The 22578-nt window shown below is 39.6% G+C and overlaps 1 protein-coding gene across 9 annotated transcripts in view; it reads right to left on the reverse strand.

Moving 5' to 3' along the window:
- Positions 1–22578, reverse strand: part of synrg (synergin, gamma) — a 47431-nt gene that overhangs the window by 23141 nt on the left and 1712 nt on the right. For 2 of the 9 annotated variants that reach the window (XM_015032570.1, XM_015032568.1), the window contains exons 2-15: positions 20512–20552; positions 19397–19539; positions 18437–18564; positions 17963–18068; positions 17761–17872; positions 16010–16417; positions 14222–14491; positions 12665–12745; positions 11681–11877; positions 10393–10659; positions 8505–8659; positions 6414–6538; positions 5195–5257; positions 2355–3263 (exon numbers count right to left, since the gene is read on the reverse strand). In XM_015032570.1, coding sequence (XP_014888056.1) covers positions 2355–3263; positions 5195–5257; positions 6414–6538; positions 8505–8659; positions 10393–10659; positions 11681–11877; positions 12665–12745; positions 14222–14491; positions 16010–16417; positions 17761–17872; positions 17963–18068; positions 18437–18564; positions 19397–19539; positions 20512–20552 — 3005 coding nt within the window. The remainder of the gene's footprint in view (positions 1–2354; positions 3264–5194; positions 5258–6413; positions 6539–8504; positions 8660–10392; positions 10660–11680; positions 11878–12664; positions 12746–14221; positions 14492–16009; positions 16418–17760; positions 17873–17962; positions 18069–18436; positions 18565–19396; positions 19540–20511; positions 20553–22578) is intronic. The other 7 variants (XM_015032576.1, XM_015032577.1, XM_015032569.1 and 4 more) reach the window with 6 other exon arrangements.

Consider the following 22578-nt stretch of genomic DNA (forward strand, 5'->3'; position numbering starts at 1 on the left):
ATCGGCAAGTCAGGCTTTATAAAGATCGACAGAAAACTGCAATTAGTGCAGTTTTCTGCACTTCAGTTTTAATGTAAAACACTTTTCTGATTTTTAGAAGTAAAAAATTAAAAAAAGAAAAAACATGCAATATTTTCCTTCCACCTCCCAATTATGTGGTGCTTTGTGTTTGTCTACCAAATAATTTATATTTAAATCCAGTGAAGCTTGAGGTTGTTCAAACGTGTGTGTATATATATATATATATATATATATATATATATATATATATATATATATATATATATATATATATATATATATATATATATAAAATAAATTTGTGACTTTTAACTACATTACTACTATCAAATAAAGACTGAACAGAGCACTGTGGAGTATTCATCAAACCACAATTACTTAAAATCTCAGATTACCCAGCTGAATCGGGTGAGGCGCAATGAAACACGAGCCGTGAGGTGGAAGTGAGACGCTGGATGAATAAATGATAAGCTGTGGCGGGGGGAAGAAGAACAGGAAGTGCTGACCTGTACCCTAACCTGAATATTAAGGAAACTGGGTTGATTTCCATTTAATACATGAACCACAACAACAAGTACCGGGGTGGAGTTGGACTTTGCCTTCATCGACACGAGATAGGGACTGAAAAATGCCTCAAAGCCAGAGGATCATCAAAAAAATAAATAAAAAAACAAAATAGTACTGCAGAGTAATACAATATTCGATCAGACATAAATAGAGAACCGCATGCACCCACATTCAAGCACTCAAATCTGAAGTTTATATTGCATTCAGCAATAATGTCGCTTTAATAAAATAGATTCTCTCCCAGTTGCTGCATGCAAAATCTCCTATTAAAGGGGGAAAATTTTCTGTTTCCACTTAATCCAAACTAGATTTTCTCGCCATCGGCACACGGCAGCTGAAAATGATACCCTTCAGGTAACGCCTTTGGGATTTTTTTTCCCAGTCTATTGTGCAAAAAAAAAAAAACCCAGAAAAGAAAAGAAAAACCTGTGAGCTGAATAATTCAGACGATCGCCCCCACCGCCTCCTGTACTCATCTGTATTCAACCGGACCGCCTGTCACCACCGCTCGACACGACAGCAACGCGCGAATGGCACGCCGAGAGTGTGCCGCCGCCTCGGTGGGGACACAACAGGAAGCTTATCGGAGTCGGGCAGGCTGTGACCGGGGACCTCGGCTATGAGCTGCGGCTGCAAACGCATCAGAACCCAGGCACTCGTCAGTTTAAATTAAATAAGGTATGAGGGGCAGGCGGGGGCTTTTATACCGGCTCATACGGGGCAAAGGAGAAGGAAGAACGTGGACGTGAAAAGAGGAGAGGTATAAATAAATTAAATAAATAAATAGAGAATAAATAAAGAAAGATGGATGATGAAATGTCAAATGGAGGAAATGATGCATCTAATCTGATATGTTATAAGTACAGTGGCCCAGAAGTGCAAACTGCTTCAACGAATCACTAAACACAACTACAAATTTAAATGCATGACAACAAATTCAAAAGCACAACACTAACTAAGCACAACTAGAAAAAAAAAAAAAAAAAGCACAGCAATATTAAGAAAACGAAAGAGGCAGGTCCCAGTGGGAGACTTCGCTGATTGGAAAACGCCATTTTGACATTAGAACCAGAATTGGTAGGTTGGTAGCATCAACTGACTCACTCTTTGGTTACCTGGCAACAACAAGTTGAGTAATTTGTGCAGCAAGTTGAGTTTTTAAGCAGCTTTCTAACTGCTTAAAATGAAACAACAGCGTTGACTGAAAACTGTCGATAAACCAGTAAAGGTCACGCCAAGTATTTTAGATGTTTAAAAAAAAAAAATCACAACTAATAAATAATTATCAATATCGGCAGTTATCGATAGACTGATATGAAAAACTTATATCATGATACATCTTCCAGGCGTAATCACTGGCATCATTCATATTTCGAACAACCACGCCAACGCCAGAATCACTTCCAGTTCTAAAGCGTCATCATCCAATCAGTCTCCAGGTTCCCTCTAGGACCAACCTCTTCTGTTTGCTTAATTTGTAGTTGTGCTTTGTTAATGCCGTTGTGTTTTTGAATATGTTGTGTTTTCAAATACGTATTTGTGTTTAGTGACTTGTCGATGTGTTTTGTGCATCAGGGCCACCGTATTCAGGAGCATCTGAGCATTTTCTCTTCAACACAGACCTCATTTAATTGCTCTTTGACCGCATGTTTGGTGACTGCGTTTTTTTGTAAGTGGCTCCAGTGAGAGCCGAGATACCGGCTGGCCTCTGAAACAACATGGCGGTTGGGCGGAGCCTCACCAGAGCAAGCGCACTAGTTCCTCACCTGTGGCGGGGGGCTGGTGGGCCGAGAGGCCCGGCAGATCCAAGGAGCTGTCTGACATCACGTGCTTCAGGTCCCCGCCCATGTCCGACAGCTTCATGTCCAGCTGCACGGACAGCGCATCCTCCGAGTCGTCCTTCCCCGCGCTGCTGCCGCCAATGGATGGCAGGTCCAGCGACTTGACGGACGCCGAGTCCTCCTTGCCGTGCTTGAAAGCGGCCACCTTGTCCACTAGTGTCTTCTCGGAGGCACCGAGCGCTGTGCAGAACTTCGACGACTGGAAGTCGGCGAAGTCGTCCGCGTCGCTCCTGAGGGAGGAGAAGGAGCCGCCACCTACGCCACTCTCTTTGGCGTCGTCATAGGAGACGGCCCCCTCCAGAGACAGCTGCTTCAGCACATCGTATTTGTCCGTGCCCTGCTGAGGCTTCTTTGATGCACCACCTTCGCTTCTTGGCTCACCACCGGAACTTCCGAATGCCATGAAGTCGGCGAAGTCATCCTGAGTGGCCGCCGCCGCTGCCCCTCCTGCTGCCACCGCTGCCGCCGCGGTCGGAGCGGATTCAGAGGAGGAGCCAAAGAGGGCAAAGTCACCAAAATCATCCGAGGGAGGTTTGGCTCCGCCGGGGAGAAGGCCTAATGATACAGGTGGGAACGTGCCAGGTTTTTTCTCTGTGGGAGCGGGAACGGAGGAGAAGAGGTCCAGGTCGGCCATGTTGAGAGGATTTTTGGGCTGGGAGAGAGACACTGCTGGTTGCTGCTGTAAAGTCTGAGAGTTGGGAAAAGCAGAGGGGAAAGCGGGCTGGAAGATCTTGGCCTGATCTGAAGGGTCTAGTGGAGAGACGCTGTCGGCGGTTTTAAAGTCTGTGAAGCTGTCGTCAGCATTGACAGACTTGAAATCTGCGAATCCTTCCCCTTGAAAAAGAGAACAGAGGGAAAGATCAGCAACAAAAAAGAAAAAACATAATCCGCACTGTAACAGCCAACAATTCAAGTTCAAATCCTGTAAGAGAGGAAGAGTGGATTAGCTGCAGTACGCCTACAGTCCGCTGAGAATGGTAAACTTCCAGTTCTTGTGATGAACCGTGGGCAACATGTCCAAAGAAACAGCACACATCACCACACAAACAACACTCAACCGGTCACAAGTTTACATCCACTCATGATCAGCATGAAAGTCATTCATTTTGGGGCTTTTAATGATACATCTGTACTATTCTCTGTCCAGGTTGGAATGCTATTTACAACAAACATGTTTAATAAACAAGAGCTGGTTGGACAAGTCCAAAGAAATGTATTTACTCTAATCTCTACAGGATAAAAATAATATAGACTAAAATTCAGTTCCACTGATTTTTAAACATTAATCAAGGTTACATAAATTTTTTCAACATAAGGTTTAATGCACTTTGGCTTCATTTTTTTGACCGCTCTACTTAGTAGAAAATGTAAAATGAATTTATATTGGTAGGTTAGTACAGGCCTGACCCGTAAACACAGTTTGGTCGTTTACAGCAGAGTTTGTTCTATCCATCCTAAAGCCAGTTCCGATGTCTGTTTCAAGAGCATTGTCATATCACAACCCTTAATTGTTTAACCTCTGCCGAAGGCCGGACGATATGAATCAATCACGATGTAAACGTTTTATAATAATAACTATTGATCACTTTGTTTTAGATATCTGAAATATTGCCAAAATGGTGGCGTGACCTTTCCTCTTTTATCCTCAATTTCCTCTCAAGCTGTTGTACTAATTCTCTCCTTTGACTCCATGCCACCATTTTATTTTTTTAAGCAGCTATGAGACACGGTGGCGAAATCTTAAAGCCGGCTGCAGGTTGACTCTTTGGTTACCTAGCAACAACCTGTTGAGTACATTGCGCAGCAGCAGCTTCAGGTTTGCCCACCATGTCTCATAACTGCTTAAAAATAAAACACAAAGACGTGGAGAGAAAACTGGATGAAACAGTCACGCCTCCAGTCTGGCTGTATTTAAGATATTTTAACAAAAAAACTCATCAATAATCATCGATATCGACTGATATGAAATGCTTATATCGTGATACTTTTTCAGTCATATCATCCAGCCCCATTAAAAACCAACTCTGGTGCCCAGTGATGAATGTATGTAAACTTCAGACAAACATCCTACTGGGTGTAGGATAATCATGCCACCAGGAAATTCAAATTGCAAAACTTAAAATCTTTACTACTTTTGCCAAACAGGAAATAATACTCAAGATGAGCATTTTCTGCACCAATAAAAAAAAAAATAAAAATAAACACTATAAAAATTTCTTATTTGTGTTGCAAAAAAAAAAAAATCATACAAGATGTTGATTATAGCACAAACCAAAACTCAGAATGCATTAAGTTTCAACATGTATTTGTATGTCTCGACACACTGTAGTAGTAATATATGCAGGGACTGAAAGAGAGAATCTGTTCACATGGCAGCTGCTTGGAGGAAGAGGGAAAACTAATGGGCTCATTAGAGAAGATGGAGCCTGGCAATACCAAAGAAAGGTCACAGCAAAGCATGACTTACTGGAGTCGTAAGAGAAGCCCCCATCAGAAGCTGTTCTAATGAAGCACGGGTGGGAAACACATTGGGATCAACACGGGACAGCGTAAACATGGAACAGTGCAGTCATGGCGGCGTGATGGCTTTTCCCAATTTGCAACTACATGTTTAACCAGAAATAATCTGGCTCTGACCCCAAACCCCTCACCCGTTTTCATGTATGGATATGCTTTTTTTTCATGGAAGATGTGAAACTAGTCCTCTTTAAACAGCAGGAAAAACAGAAATTGGACTTGAAACAAAGAGAAGTTGAGTTTCTTACCGACTGTTTTCTTGTCAGCAGGTTGCTCTAGCTGTCTGAACACACTGTATTTGTCCCCAGCATCTAAACAATGAAACAGAAAAATGGAAAAATGAGTCAAAACCAGATGAGTGATTCCTTCTGAGCTCTACCAGGGGGCACTGACCACACTCTTCAGTGTGGATGTTGTTACTGAAGGAAAAATACTCAAAGTTAGCTATTTTCTGTATCACTGAGGTGTTTAAAAACAAGTAAAAGGAAATAGAGTATATTTTATGACAAATGAATCATATCTATGATTTATTAAGACTGTAAGAACTGAAGAATTTCAAAAGATAACAGTAACGATGACTGCAACTCAACAAAGTTGCTCTGTTTCGGCTTTAATTGTTTTGGAACGTGCTGGAGTTGGAAATAGGTCAGTAAGGTAAAGGACGAGGGATGGACACTGCCGTCCAATAATGCAAACTATTTAAAATTAGGGGTTAGCAACCTGCTTGAACATATGACTGTGACTGCATGACACAACATCCTTCATAGCACCACAAACACAAATATTGCTCTTGAAAAACATTTCCGTTTGAGAAAGGCTTCTTCTTTAGAAAAGAGGGACTTATATCAGCACAGTAATGACATTTAATCATATTTTTGAATTTCCTGATGCTCTAGTGGAACAAACAGTGGAAGAAAAAAGCAAAAAAAAAAATAAGGTTTCCAAACACAATGTCAGTTTTGATGCTTTTTAAAATTTACCATCATTGACTAAAATTTATCACAATAAATCAAAATTATTTTAATGTAAGAATTTTTTCACAATAAATATATAACTGCGGAAAGAACCCTGAAACTGGAAGATACTATAAATATGCAAATAAAACATAAAAATCAAAAACAACGAATAAAATGGAGAAAAAAAGACACAAGCATAATTGCCCTTAAAAAAATAATCAGAATAGAAATTATCTAGCTCATTTTAATTCATCATGCAATTAAATGATTAACTGGTTATTGTGACAGGCCTAGATGCATGCTCACTCCTATTTAAAACATAAAAATGCTTAAAAAAAAAAAACTAAACAAAATGACTGCCGTATTTAACTTCAGGACAATATTTTCTAAGCATGAGACAATATTTTCTAAGCATGAACGGTCTTTGTTTTACTACGTGGCTGTAATTGTCGGTAATACGTCTGAGAGGACAGACGGTGCTGTAAACATCAGAGGCAACATGTTGCGCTACCTGAGACGGGGGGAGCGGGCTCCGCGGGCTGATCCACAGACAGCTGCTTGAACACGGCGTACTTATCGGAGGACGTGCCAGAGGAAGAGGCCGAACCAGACAGTGGAGTCAGCATGGCAGCTGTGCTGCAGGGACGCACAAGCTTCGTTCAGATACCATGAAGTGTGAGCATCAACAACAAAACTTTGCATCTTTTTTTGGTTAGGTTTAAGAGACTTTTTTTTATTTATTTTTTTTTTTAAGAATAAAGGGCTGCAAAAGAAATACATCTTACATCGCAACAAGTGATATAAGAGACAGGCAATGATACATTGTGAATATATTGTCAATGGAATATCAGTCAGTGCAATATCCACATCACAAAAAGATGTTTGGAGTGTAATAAGTGTTGATTAGTATATCCCACGTGTTATGAAGAAAGAAGAAAATAGGTAAGATTTCTAATATTATGTATCCTGGTCTAACAGACACTGCCATTCAAATGTCAAATAAATATATTTTTGGCATACAGAATTTGCATTTATGGGATTGAATAAAATCTTACTAAATCTAGCATGGGAAATTTCAATATTTCGCAAATTGATGTAGAAATGACAAAAATAATTCAATATGTTGCTCAGCCCTACCAAGCTAGGAATGAAAATGCATTTGACCATTCTGCACAATTGTCGAAAAGCTGCGTAAAGCCACAAAATAACCAGGGACGAACAGATGGGAAAATCTGTGCCGATATTCGATATTAACTTTGCTGCTATTGCTGATAACCGGCATTAGCCAACATCATAAATATAATATATAGTATATTTTTCAACCAAAAACCAAGTATCAGATTATATCAGCCTCCACCTAAAAATCCCCAACAGAAGAATCCGCTGCAGCGTTTAGCCCTGAATTTCTATCCACCAGTGACTGTATCCAATATGCAGACCCACTGGTTAACAAATGGGTCAGTTGTTTTCATACCAATTATTAGTGACTATTGTTCTCTGAGAAAGATCACTTGATCAAGTCTGTCTCTAACATTTCACACAACAAAATAAATAATAAAAGTATGCATTATTCATGCTCATATTGTATTGAGTCAGTATCAATATCAGCCAACACCCAAAGCTGCGATATTGGTATCGTATCAGAAGTGAAAAAGATTTACAACCCTTCCAAGTATTTTTACTGATATGGTAAAAAAAAAAACGACTGATATAAGCTGATATTGATGTTAGTGCCAATATATCATGAATCAATAAAAAAAAATAGCAGCCAAGATTTGCTTCATTGTCATGTTCTAATCCAAGCTGGTAAAAATAAATGTTTACCAGCTTCAAAATAGCAAATTTCTATTCAATTAGATTCAAAAATAATTTATTAATGCAAAAAGGAAATTAAATCAATATTAATTAATAATTTAATCTCAACCAACACCCCCCCCAAAAAAAACTAAATTTAAAATAACTAACTAGATTATTGGTAAATTATTTTCCATATTCAGGATGTAAGTGTAGTTATGGTTACTGGTTTGACTCTTACATCTGATTTATCTGAACAGCTATCGCTAACTGTGAGGATTTCTTTCAAAGCCTAAAAAGCTAGAACTATAAAGACTCCTTTGACTTAGATGTTTTTTTCTTTCCTGCTACTCTCTTTATCTCTGTGTAGATAATTGCCTTGCAGATCCGTCTCACTGAAAGAGCAGTCTGTGGGAAAGGAGCCTAGAAAGTAATATAGAGAAATGAGGCTCTACTGTCCACCGAAATCAATTCATTAAGACATGACCCGAGCTCATTGCTATTCAGAGGAGGTTATTACAAGACATTAAGGCGGTGTAAGACAGACAATGAGTGGCGCAATTATTATGCTAAATAACTGGGCTATAAATAACCATCGGCAGCTGAATATTTGACACTTGTCTCTGCATATAATCACAGCTCTTCTTCAGAGAAGGTAGACTGAATGCAGAAGGAACGCTAACTATGAAGTATATCGGCATTATAGAGAGGTTAACTCCGCATTATTCAGGTGACGTTTTTAAAACGGTTAAAACTGGAACATTTCAACTCATGGAAAATATTTTCCTTGGTGTAGTCTCATCCTCACCTGTTTGGATGTTGGTGTGTGGCAGCAGGAGCAGCAGCAGTGGTGGGAAAACTTCCTCCAGATTCGCCCTGGAAATCAGCGAAGGCCTGGTCTCCAGCTCCAGCCTTCGGCGCGCCCTGGAAGTCCTGGAAGTCATCGTCGTCGGTTTTGCTCCCCTACAAGAACGCATGCGGAGGATTTTATAACAGACCAGCATAAAGAAGTGCATGTTTGTAAAGTGGAAGGTAATTGAGACATGGTTTAATAAATGTTTACACATAAAAATAAATGTGGTGTGCATTTGTATTCAACCCAAATGACTGAATACTTTGAAGAACCACCTTTTTCTGCAGTTACAGAATATCGATTGCACTGATTGCAGTTTTCTGGTCGATCACAATCTTTAAAAAACCTGACTTCCCAAATCCGATTCTGCCTGATTTCCTTTTTTTTGTCTGAAAAGTCAGAAAATATAGCTACAAAGTGAACAGATGCTCACGGTTTCTCGCAGTATATTATAAGTCTGATGGGCCAGCAGGCTTTACTTGCACCCCCCACCAGGCTGAGCATTGTTTACTGATTTTACGTTTTTTATTGTTTGATTTTTTTTAAAGACTTTATACTGTATTTTCCGGACTATAGAGCGTACCTTGCTATAAGTCTACAAAGTTTCTTTTAAAAAACTGGAAACGTACATATATAAGCCGCTGGCATCTCCGCCGCTCTCAGTTTTTCACAAGGAAGCAGCCCTCTGCTGCTAAATCTGCTATTAAGAATGCTGCCCTGCGTCTCCAACGCCGAACCATGGATCCGTTCATGCCGAGCTTACGTGCAGCGGTTCTATTTTCCTCCTGTACTGCCAAATCAATAGCCTTCAACTTAAAAGCTACATCATATGAACTTCTTCATGTGGTTTCCATGATGAGGGGGTATAAGTTTGAAAACATTTCTCCATCATGCCTGCTGCTAGCATGTGCTTGTTCTAAATGAAAATTAACACTTTCTTCTTTGATTTCCAGTTTCGACTTCCAATGATTTACTTCCTGCTAAAGAGCCCCCTGGTGGTTGAGGAAAAATCCACAGAAAAGTCGCACCGGGCCGCAAGGTTCAAAGCGTGGGAAAAAAGTAGTGAATTATAGTCCGAAAAATACGGTATTTGGGTTTTAGGTATTTTTAATGTCTTCCAATAACACATGATAAACTAGTAATACTTTAAAATTTTCTGTCAACATTAAACATTTTCTCTAACTCAAAAACATGGCACGTCGCTCGATGACTGCCCTATAGAGCCCCTTACCACTGAGCTTAGCAGGTTTTCTGGGGGAAATCTGGTTGATGACTTCCAGACCTCTGAGGTGGAGGTCGATAAGATTGGTGGATAAGATCAGGTTCATATGTAAGTATCTGCAGATCGCCGATCTCTTAAAAGTAAGGAAATTGGGTAAGATGTATTGGTGCACTTTTAGAAAAGATATATTTTCACATTTTGGAATCAATTCTCAATTAGATTTTGATCTGGACTTTGACTGGGCCACTCTTACCCTGGAATGTGCTTTGATCTAAACCCGTTATTTTAACTCTGGTTGTGTGTTTGAACCTCTGCTCCAGTCTCATATCTAACGGGTTCTCTTCCAGGATACCCCATTGTTTTGCTCAATCTATCTGATTAACTCTGACCTGCTCCCCACAGCATGATGCTGCCACCACCTTCTTAATGAGATGTTAAAGGTGATACTAGTTTTTACACAAACACTTGGCATGCATGCCTGAAAGCGAGTTTCTGAAGTTTATAATTTACCTTCCATTTCACATTGAAGCTCTACTTCGTTTGGCTCATAAAACGACATTAAAATTTTTGTCTATAATGTGACAAAATGAGAAGCTCCGACACTTTAACCAGGGTCTGTACCTGTGCTGCTGGTGCAGGTGGGAAAGTGGCGATGAAACCTGCATTGGTGGGCGGTGGAGCGGGCACGGTGGGTGCCATAGCCATGACTGGTACCGGTAACGGCGCTGCTGGTGTTGCCATGGACATGGAGACGGGCGGCTGGGTCATCATGGGCTGCTGGTGCGGAGGGATGACGGGGGCCAGGGCCATGGCCAGGGCCGGCAGGTTGGGGATGGGAGGGGACGGAAACTGACTGAGTATTTCCACGTTCAACACTGGGAGGCCAGTCTGGAATGCAGAAAGACAGTTTTCACTAAATTCAAGTTAAAAATACTTTATTAGGTCCAAAAAAATTTGATAAATTAATGATTAATTATTTAAAGGAGCAGTATTGTGTGTTTTCCATGCACATAGTGTCATTATATAGCATAATCAAGTAATTATGCTACATTCGGTAAAAAAAAAAAAAAAAAAAATCTATGTAAATCAAATATGACTTAAAAGAAATTTGACTTTGTAATTTAACTCGGTTCTACCAGGTGTTTGGTCATTTCTGCTGGCTAGTCTGAAGGAGCTGACTGAAGGAGTTGGGAGGGAGGGGAGCTTAAAAACTGCAGCTCCGAGGAGAAGTTTCATCTGAAATGCGGAGCTAGGTCCACCCAGACGTTTTTGCAAAGCTCAGTGGTTGCCAAGCAGATTAAAGGATGTCTCAAATATGCATGAAAGAATCAAAGCAACATGCCATGTATATTTTTGATGAGGGAATAACATTAGGACATGATATAAAGCTCAAAAAAGTAAATTTTACACAATTCTGATGTACATTTACTGATTAAAGTGGTGAAAAAGTCTCACAGGCTCTGTGAGACTTATGGGGCCCTCTGGCAGTAATCTGTTGCTTTCTTCTCTGTTTCAGAGCAGATTTGCTGTGGCAGAACGCACCTTATTTGGGTTCATATTTTTTTCTTAAGGCCGTGGGAGATTTACATCACCGGCGGTGTTTTATTATTCCAGGGATGGAAGCGGTGGCACGCTGCGTTTCATGAGCTGCCTGCAGATTTGCAACTCCCCTGAGGGGGGAAGTACATTATGCAACAGGCTGGGGCTGATAAGAAGTCTCCTGCTGAACTCGTATGACGGCAGGAGACGTCGGGCTCGCCGTGCTTCATGAGCCTGGAGCTTATTGAGAATGCTGCTTTTTTTTTTTTTTACATTTAACTAAAGTTTGATAGAGGAATGTGTTGAGGATTATTCCTGGAGTCGTTTGAAGGGGGTTTATTTATTTGTGTGTGTTTGTTACTGTTGTTACCTGTGCCACACCGATTAGTGCCAGTACAGTGTAGAGCTCCTCCTTGGTCAGCATGCCGGGGGTTGTGCGGTTGGCTGATGCCCAGATTTGCCCCAGCGCCTCCCGGGGAAGCCCCGATGACATCAGTAAGGGGTAGAGCTTTGCCGTGTCTATCCCCGCCGGAGTCATCGTCAGGTCCAAAACCTTCTTAAACATGTCTGCCAGGAACAACAACAAGAAGTTCATGTTTACTGAACTTTCTTTCACAATTTACATTTTGTAACTTCAACCTTTAATGCAATTTTTTGGAGTTATTTTATATAATTACACAAAGTAATACAGAATTGGTTTTCAACATTTAAAGAAAATTAAAATCTGACTAATGCCTCACTTTGGTAGGTTTGTAGATGTTCCCTAATATTTCCATCTTCATATGAAGGGTAGGTCAGTGCATCATAACATTTTCTAAGCCTATGGCATTATTTTAAATCTTAACCATACTTTAGATGGGGGTTTTTTTAAGCAAAAATTAACCCCTCAGTTGGCCAATAGAAGCAGCTTTGTCATCCATTGCTGGTTGGTTGCAGATGTCGTTTGTGCGACCAAAAATATGAGAACACAAAGGCTCCGACTTGGTACTTTCGTATGGAGAAAAATAAAATGCAATAAGTTCATCGAAATTTTTAACACGTTAAAATCTGTGTAATTAATTTACCATTTTAATTAATTCATTTTAATATTTTTCTTGAAAAATTTTGACTTTTGGACGTCAGAAATTTTCACGTTATTTCTAGAAAACCTCTGAGATTAATCTAAAAATTTCAGAATTTTTTTTTTTTCAGCAGAAATTTACTTTTTTGCCGTTGAATTGAATATAAATGCTTGTCACACTTTCCAGATATTTGTAAAAAACACAAAAACCAAAATTAGGTACCAGTAAACTCTGCAGAAAATAAATAATCCAAAACTTAAACACTGATCTCGTCCTTGAGCGGAAACGCTTACCTGGGACGAGGCTGTCGTTGTAAACCCAGGCAGGCGGGATGGACTGAATGTGCTCTTGTTGTGGATACACAGCAACACCTGCTGTCACAAGCAGACCGGGAGACACTCAGTTAGTCTTTACGACGAGCGTCTCGTCCGGGGCTGCCGACACCTGAGCCCTGCTGGCATCAAACTCAACAGAGGGGGGAAAAAAAAGCCTGACGTCTGCAGATAAATCACAAAGTCGTTCCTCTAAATCAGGCCATAAATCCCATCTTCAATGAGAAAATAAAAGTTAAAGAATACAAATTCAACACCAACAGTGATCAGAAAATTTCTTTCCAAAGAAAAAAAAAAACAACTTTTTTATGGAAGTGATGAAATCTTTAAAGAAAGATTATCTGGCATTTTATTTCTCTCAATAACATGGACAAAAAAAACAACAACCAGAAGAAGCAAAGTAGCATGCACAATCAGATGAGGTGGGCTCCCAAGAGGAATCTAAAAATCCATGCACATTCCTGTTAAAACCGAGGCAGCAGCCATGAGCCAGAGGTTGTTGTCTGGGATTCAAATCCACAGTGAAAGAGAGACAGATGGAGGTTTATTAGTCAGCAGGAATCACCCAGAGACCCCAACAGACACGGTTCATTTCCAGGAGCAGAGAGAGCCTCTGAAAGTCAGTAGAAACGTAGCGGAGGACTTACAGACAGCAGGAAGGTACGACGGACATTGTAGATAGAAAAACAAAACGAAAAATTAAAGAGCACATTTTCACCAAAAAACTCTGAAATTTTGAGATTAATCTCAGAAATTTTCTAGAAAAAAATCGTGGATATTTTCTGAACTGCAAAAGTCGAAAATTTGCAGAAAAAAACCCCTCAAATTTTGTTTTTCAGCTCTTGTAAACTTGGAAATTTCTGGACATCCAAAGTCAAAATTTTTCGACTTTTCAAATGTTGCCATCATAAGTATTCTGATCATTTGAGATCAATCTTGGAAATTTTCTAGAAAAAGCCTGGAAATTGTCTGAGCTTGTGAAGTTGAAAACTTTTGACTTTAGGAAATTTATAGGTGAAATATTTCCACTTTTGACACTCAGAAGTTTTCACGTTTTTTTTTTTTTTCACAAGATCGACTTCAAAATTTGTGAAAATGTTTCTCCTAAATTTTTAACTTGTAGAGCTCAGAAATCTCCAATTTTTTTATAAAAAAATTTCTGAAATGTATCTCGAAATTTTAGGTTTTTTTCTTGCAACTTTTTTAACTTTGAACTTGGAAATGTCCACATTTTTCTAGAAAATTTCTGAGATTAATTTAAAAATTTCTGAGATTTTTGGCAAAAATGTAATTTATTTATTTTTTCCTATCTACAATGACCAAATACTCCATCCTAGAGAATCAGTCAGTTTGATTTGTTTACTCCCTGAATTTCATACAAACTGATTGAGTAACAAAAAAAGACTGGAAACTATGACCAGTTAGAATGAAGGTATTTATTGTTATTCGTTAACGCTAAAGCAAAGCAAGGTGCAGTAGAAGCAGCAGTAAAGTCCAGTAAGCGGGCGCTTCTCTCACCACTCTCACTACCACTCTGAGCAGCTGACGGCAGCTGGGGGTCGGGCGGAGACGCCATGGCTTCCTGCCTCTTCTCTGTGACGAAGGCGGAGCTCAAGTCCTCGGTGGTGGCGGCCCAGTTCCTGGCCTTGGGGCTGGCCGAGAACTGGGACGAAACCCTGGCTCTCGGAGACATCTGAGCCAAACTCTGCTTGGACTTAAAGCTAACTTGGGCGGATTTATCGGCTGTAAGATCGCAGGAGGAGAAGAGCTTCTCTTCCAGCGAGGGGCCTGGAGGGGTGAACGAGGAAGAAGCTCCTTTAGTAGCGTCCAGACTGTGCGGGTTTTTTGTAGGAGGTTAAAGAAATTGTGAAATAGTGCATATATTGCATATCAAAAATAAAAATCTAATTTTTCATGATCAGCTATAAAATAATTTAACATTTTTATAAATTTAAATTTCATATTGGAAGTCTGGGAGTTAATCATGTCACAACATTTTTTTTCCAAAAATCTGAAACGTAATTGAAGTAAATTTCATACTTTTTAAGAGTATGACCCTTTTTTTTTTAAATTCTAGTTACAGTTTACACTAAAAAGCAACAAAAAAGCCCTGAAATCTGAAATCTTTCATCGCCTGGCTCGTCTGTCAGCAGCTTCTCTTCCTGATCACAAGTGTTGACTAACAACTGAAGTCAGAAGAGACTCAGGGACCAGAGATTTGACTGGACAGAGAGTTGGCCGCTTCGGTTCCCGGCTGTCTGTACTGACATTCACAGCACAAAGCGTTGCCAAGTGTCAGCTGCCGCTCCGCAGATAAACTACTGATAAATGACAGTTACAGTCTCCTCAGCTGGTGTATGAAGCAATTAGTTAACAGGCCATATGAAACTAACTTTAGAATTAGAATTTTAGATAATGTAACTACTTAATTAGGGGGAAAAAAGTTGAAAAACTGACCATCTTTATACTTTCAATTCTGCTTTATTTTGTATTGGTCTACTACATAAAGTCCCATTAAAGGAGCACTATTATGTATTTTTGGTACATAGTGCCATTTCATAGCATAATCAAGTAACTATGTTAACTTCAGTTGTTATAAAAATTATACATCAATTATGACCTAAAAGAAATTTGACTTCCTCTGTCTTTGCCTCTGTCTCTTTAAAAACTCCTGCTCTTTCTGAAACTCAGCCCTCAGGAGGTTATCACAACATGGCTCCTCTATTAACCCTTTAACAACATTTTTTATCAGCGTTTCACTGAGAAGTAGCTCGTATAATGAGCTCGGCAGATGTGCAATTCCACCAGGTGTTTGCTAATTGCTGCTGGCTAGTCTGAAGGAGCTGAGTGGGGGAGTCAAGGGACAGGGCTGCTCTGTGAGGCGGAACCTCAAAAACTTGTAAACTGCAGCTTGGAGGAGGAGCTTTGTCTCGAAGGTGAAGCTAGGTTCCCCCAGGCATTTTGAACAGCTGAATGGTTGCCATGGGAGATTAAAAGATTTCTCAAATATGCAGAATCAAGCCAACACTCCAGGTATGTTTTTGATGATTATAACATGACATAAAACTTCAAAAAGTTGATTTTACATAAAACTGCACCTTTAAAATATATTCAAGCTTTTGTTTGTAGCATGACAAAACGCATAAAACCTCAAAGGGTTTCAATATTTTTGCAAACCTAAAGCATCCAAAGAAGACAAAAAAACCCAAAACAAATCAACAGAACTAGTAGGGTTGTGAGGAAACAGTTGACTGTGAATTACAGGGTGGTGGAAACAGGGTGTGAACCAAGACAAAGAAGAGTTACCTTGAAATGAAGGTTGTGAAGTGGTGTTGACAGCAGAGTGCTGGGAGGCAGTGGGAATGGACACAGAGGCGGGGAGGGGTGGTGAGGAAGTGAATGATGGCTGAGCCGGGGCTTGAGAGGGGAAGTGCAAACTGGAGGAAGGGAAAGTGTTTACAGGGCCCTGAACAAAGTCACTAAACTCCTCGTCGTCCTCGACGACGTTGTGAGCGGCGACGGAGGACGGAGACTGGGCGTGGACCTGAGAGGAGAGGCCAAAGGCGGCGGTGGAAGAGAAGGAAGAGGAAGAGGACGGAGGGAAGGAGGCGGGGGTGTCTATGGGCCCCTGAAAGTCACTAAACTCGTCAGTGTCCTCGGAGAAAGCTGGGGGGAGGGAATGAGTGGTGACAGGCGGGTGTGATGGCGATGACTCTGCAAAACGGAGACATAATGAAGACGGCAAAAAAAACACACACACACAACGATGGAGAATGAATTACAGGGGCTGTGAAGGGGGGGAGGAGTCAATGTTACGTGAGAAAAATGAAGCAAAATGTAACCAAAAGATGGTCAATGTTTTATTGTACATTTTTAGATTTTGCTTAACCATATAAGGATATTATGTGTTAATATTAAAGTGATATTAAAGTGATATTGATGTTAAAGTGTTAAGCACTTTAAGGTGCTAAACAGCACCTTCAAGTGGTTGCCATGGGAGATTACAGGATTTCAGGATTAAAGGTGGACAGTGTAACTTTTATAAAATATATGTTTTTGTTAAAACTGTCCCTATGTTGTGACAGTGTGTTGAGCTCCTCATGAGCTGCCTACGCATCTGAAACAATGCACAATACACTGCTGACCAAAAACAACCAATCAGAGCCAGGAGGAGGGTCTTAGAACTGTCAATCACCCTCATGTATTCACTGTACATGTACACGACACACTAATGGCAGAGAAACAATTCACTGTTACAGGAAAACCGTTTATTCATCATCATGAGTGGCCATGCCAACTAGCCTTAGCTAAGACCCGCCTTCTGGCTCTGATTGGTTGTTTCTAGTCAGCACTGGAAGAACTGGGAGAAGGCAGAGGAGTTAAATTTTTTTCGCAGATTATTCATTTCATAAAATACTGTCACGACATAGTGACAGTTTCAATAAATGTGTAACAAAATATTTTTTTATAAAAGCAGCTTTGTCTTTTGATGATTTTTTCAAATCATCTTGTAATAAAACGAACTTCGTTTTTATTACAAGATAATAAAACTGTTTGGAAGAATCACCAAACAGTTGCTGGTGATTCTTCCACCAACAACTGGTCACACAAGTGAAAATATATGGAATATGCTCCATAAACACAGCAGAAAGTGGCTCAATTCTTACCAACAGCAAGAATTGCATGAGCAATTTGCTAATGGCTAAAACGGTATCCAGAGTATAATTGGATGTGCATGTATAATTCAAAAACAAAAGTTCAAATATATCATTAAATGCCCCAAAGTAACGTAACTGTTAATAAAAAATGGATTTACTTAAGAAGAGTGGAAGTGAGATCTAAAAACAGAAGTCTGAATTAAAAACACAACGACAATAAGACTGACTGGAATTCTGAAAAAATAAGACGTATATTATGGGTCGAATACGGTGCAATCATGGATCAATTTTCAGACTGAAAGTCACATCCCTGACTCCAACAAACAGTTTCTATAAGCTATGAAGTAAAATGGGAGTAAAGTGTCAGGAACTCCATGAACAGATTGATGGTGAAGCTACCTGGCTTCTTGGTCTGTGACGAAGGAGTCGGGTGCATTTTAGCGTCCCTGCTGAATCCGTCCAAGTTGCCTTTGATGGCTTCCAAGGCGTCGTCCCGACTCTTCTCCCCTGTCTGAGCGCAAACCAAGAAGATGGTTACACAAAGTTAATCTGAGGCCTGGAAACTGTGTAAAAACAAAAGGTAACATTGGGAGGGAATCACCTTGGGCTTGACGCTGCTAAGCAGCCTCAGCTTCTGCTTTTGCTCCTCAAACTGTCTTCTCTTTCTGTCCTCCTCCAGCATCTTCTGCTGCTGCTCCAGACGTTTTCTGAAACAAAAACACAGGAAGTTTATTGGGACGCTGAATTTTAAAGGTATAAGGGTATTGAAGAATGGAATGTCGTAAGATGTTAGTTTTAGAGATGTACTGATCTGATATTAATATCTGTATCGGTCTACACATGAACAACTTCTTACTTCATTTCGCTAAGATTATTTTTTTCACTTTTAATACAAAATTTTACAGCAGATTTATTTCAGAGTGAGTGTTAACAATTTAAGTTGCAGTTATATTTTTCTTTTCAGTCATATTTTAAGTCATCATCGCTTCAGCCCCATACCTGTAATAAAAACAGAACATATGAAAGCTGATGCGGTAATGAGGAAGCAGAAACAACATGTTAGCATGTAGCTTACTGATGCTCCTCGGCCATCTGTTTCTGCATGTCAGCTGTGTACTGGGGTCCAGCTGGTCTCATCCCCATGAACTGGGGCTGACCTAAAAATGGCATCCCGGGGGTCTGCATCCCGATTGCCATCCCACCCTGAACAAAAACACAAACACACACACATTGAAAGCAGTACAAAAATTGCATTAGCTTTCCTTCTGTAACAGCCTTTTTACTTGACATTAAATGGCTTCATAAAGGGAAAGGAAAAAAATTAATTTAGACATTCTTAAAAATGTAACATATTCCCAATAACATCTTCAGAAGGCGTTACTGAAAAAAATCCGTTAATAGAATATTAGTATATTGAAAATACCCTTTCTTAAAGGGGCAGTATTATGTCAAACCGACTTTTTTGAGTTTTACATCATGTTATAATTTTATTCCCTCATTAAAACATACGTGGAGTGTTGCTTTGATTCTTTCATGGATGTTTGAGAAATCCTTGTAATCAAGGAGCAAGAGCTTCTTAAAGAGACAGAGGCAAAATTTGAAGGCTTTATATTTCTTTTAAATCGTATTTGTTTTTATATATATATATATATATATATATATATATATATATATACTGCTCAAAAAAATAAAGGGAACACTCAAATAACACATCCTAGATCTGAATGAATGAAATATTCTCATTGAATACTTTGTTCTGTACAAAGTTGAATGTGCTGACAACAAAATCACACAAAAATCATCAATGGAAATCAAATTTATTAACCAATGGAGGCCTGTATTTGCAGCCACACACAAAATTAAAGTGAAATGTTCCCTTTATTTTTTTGAGCAGTATATATAATTTTTATTGCAACTGAAGATAACATAGTTACTTCACTGTCCTTTAAAACAACACTCTTTGCCTGGAAAACACATAATATTGCCCCTTTAAATAAAAATTAGAAACTCAAGTACGAAATAAAGGGAGGCTGACCTGCATTGGAATGGCACCGGGGGGCATCTGCCCCCCAAAGTTCATCCCCATCATTCCCTGCATGTTGGGCTGCATGACAGGAACCATGGGGAAGCCCTGCTGTGGCTGTGGCTGCGGCTGCTGCTGCGACATCGGGACCATTCCTGTGGGAGACAGACATACAGCATTCCAAGCTGCTGGACGTGTCAACGTAGACAACTAGGGTCCGGTTCAAAGAACACAACGCGACGGGTCACAGAAAGAACAGTCTGCTATGTTCCAAGATCATTTGATCTCGCTAAAAAAAACAAGTTTTTGAGAACAGCTGAGAACACACAAAGAGACACAAGAACAACCGAATCAGTGTTTCTGGTGACTACAGCGACAGCTTGGAGCAAAACAAGAAGAGCTGGACGGAGGTGGGGAGAGAGGGGGGGATTTGGGAAAGTGTGTGTTCAAGTTCACAGATGCTGTGCAAGCTGACAAACATTATTGAGCAGGAGCTTCCCCCACCCCCCCACCCACAGAGATGAGTCACCATGTTAAGACTCAACTGGGCTGAATAAATGGTTGTTGAAGAGGCCGCTCACATTCTAATTTGTCTGACTGAAATGACATGGGTGAAGGGAGCAGGAGAGATGCCTGTCCCGGTGGCGCACTAATGGCTTATCAGGGGGTTTACGTTGAGATCGACGCTCTAAATGACACGAGTGTGTGCTGTTAGGTGACAGCACATCTGATTGTTCACAGATAAGTGGCAAGATTAACGTTCTGTGGTGACGATAAAAACTCGTTAGGAGGAAAGACGAGAACGAAAAGTGGCGAAGCAGAAACACACCCGCAACCGACCATTAATTCAGTCATCGATTATTCTGACAATTAATCAGATGAAACGTTGGAGCACTTGGCAGATTTTTTTATGCAATATTAGAAATTATTTTAAAAGGTACAAATAAAGAAATGATTCAAATCCTTTTTTAAATAAGAAAAGAAACATTTTATTGCCTCAAATGGAAAAACAGCATTCCTTTAGTGAATGCTTGTTCGTTAGTAACAAAGAATGCAAGGCTCGTGTATCTTTTAGAAAGTTGTCAGGTTAAAAACATTCATATATTGATGCCTTTAGAATAACTTACCTTGCGGTGGTCCCAGGCCCCCACCGACAGGATACATAAAGCTTGAGAAACAAAGAAGAAAAACAGAGATTTAGGAGATTTTAAGCATCTCTTAGATAAAAATAATGTTGGACACAGAGACTGTGGCAGCACAAAAATGGGCTTCCTACAAATTTGTGTTGACATTAGTATTATTGGAATCGGGGTTCATCTCTACATTTATTTCTCCAATCCATTTGTTGGCATCGTAGGTCATTTTTAAACAAGCTGGTAGCAAGTTTCTGATTTTATGTTTTGTCTATTTCAAAGAAGGAACCAGGCAAACTGAGATGAACACGTCATCTCCCAAATCAAGACTTTTTTCTCATAATTTTAAAACGGTCTTCTGGTAAAATTTTGTTTTTATTCTGCTAATACTATGACTAATGACTTGTAATTAAATAAAACTTCTCACAGCTGACATGCAACTCGCAAAAGGGATGAATGAGATAAAATCCACTTAAAAAAATACAGACATTTGTGATTTCTTGTTTAGAAAGTGAGAAAAAATAGATTAAAATTGGAAATCAGATGCGATTTGAAAAAAATATATATACCATTTTTTAAATCTAAGTATTTCTCACACATCACCAGGATTGTCACAGAAAAAGAAAGACAGTACTGGCTGCTGCTATTTCTCAACATCACAAGCTGCGTCTCCGCTACAAATTTGAGCAAAACTTTGTTGATATGCTGTTAATGCTGAAAAAAAAAATTGTGCTCAACATAAACACAGCTGTGAGTCAACATCGCAGAGACAGGCATCCTTACAGGGAGAACAGTGTGACAAGAGCAGCTGAGAGACAGGTCAATAAACCAGAAGTCGTTCAAAGTGAAATGCTGAGTTTATGAAGCTAGAGAAGAATCTCTGTCATCAAGGGTCCAGACAGGATTAACTGGAACCACCATCTGCTGCAAGACCAACTGCTAGCTTGTTACACAAACCCAAAACAGCTAAAAAAAAACAAAACAAAAAAAAACAAAACTAATTGATCCTTTTAATTGATCCTTTTAATTAATCCTTTTAACACCGGGCCTGACGGTTAGGTTTTCCATTATGAAGTCTTTTAAACCGTAGATAGCTGCACCAGAACATACAGCAGAATAACAAGAGCAATGAGGAAACTCAGCAGCCTGGAGTTAGCTTAGCGTCCCCGGGCGTTTTGGAGGCCGTCACTGGGCTTTTGGACCGACAAACAAGCCTTTAAAAAAATAATAGGAGGAAATCTCTAAAAGTCGGCTAAGCCTCCCACTTTACCAGAGCCAAACTAAACAAGCCTTCAGCTATTTGTCAAAGAACTTCTTGCCACTCTCTTTTTCTTCAGGCTGAAAGCAGCCAGGCAGGAACACATAAAGACAGTCAGGAGGCACAGGAGCCAGCCAACACTTACTTTAGATCAGCAGAGCTAAACAATATCAAGTAGAATCAAATCACATTAAATGAATAAAAGGGTCTACGTTTTTTTATATATCTTATTGCTTATTGCATCTGAAACTGATATTCACCTCGATTGTGTTCATAACTTTATTACTTTGTTCCCAAAAGGGCCAAAAAATTAGGTTACATTCAGTAGGGCTGGGAGAATTCCTGGATAAGCAGCCCCACTTACATAAACTAGAGCTGACGGAAAATGAGAAACGATGCAGGCCATCAAAAGTTACTGTAGTCGTAGATCATTCAATCAGTTATTCTGATGATTAATCAGATAACAAAAATGCCACATTCCACCTATTTTTCATTTTACCATGCAAGTCTTTTTTATGCAATATTGGAAATACTTTAAAAGATGCAAATAAATAATTCAATTCTTTTTTAAAATAAGAAACAAAATATTTTATTGCAACATAAAATGCATATAACATAGCATTGTTTTACTGTACGCTTTATCATTTGTATCAAATTACGCAACTAGAGCTAAAACGACACTAACCACGTGAATTTCACTTAGTACACTGTTGACTATTTTTTAGATTAATCGATTAGTAATTGGATTGTAAAGTTTATCTGAAGTGCAAATTTGACACATTTTTTGTCTTAAGTGCTCTTCT

This window comes from Poecilia latipinna, unplaced genomic scaffold (assembly GCF_001443285.1).
Source record: "Poecilia latipinna isolate Pla-1442-1.1 unplaced genomic scaffold, P_latipinna-1.0 Scaffold246, whole genome shotgun sequence".
Lineage (NCBI taxonomy): Eukaryota > Metazoa > Chordata > Actinopteri > Cyprinodontiformes > Poeciliidae > Poecilia > Poecilia latipinna.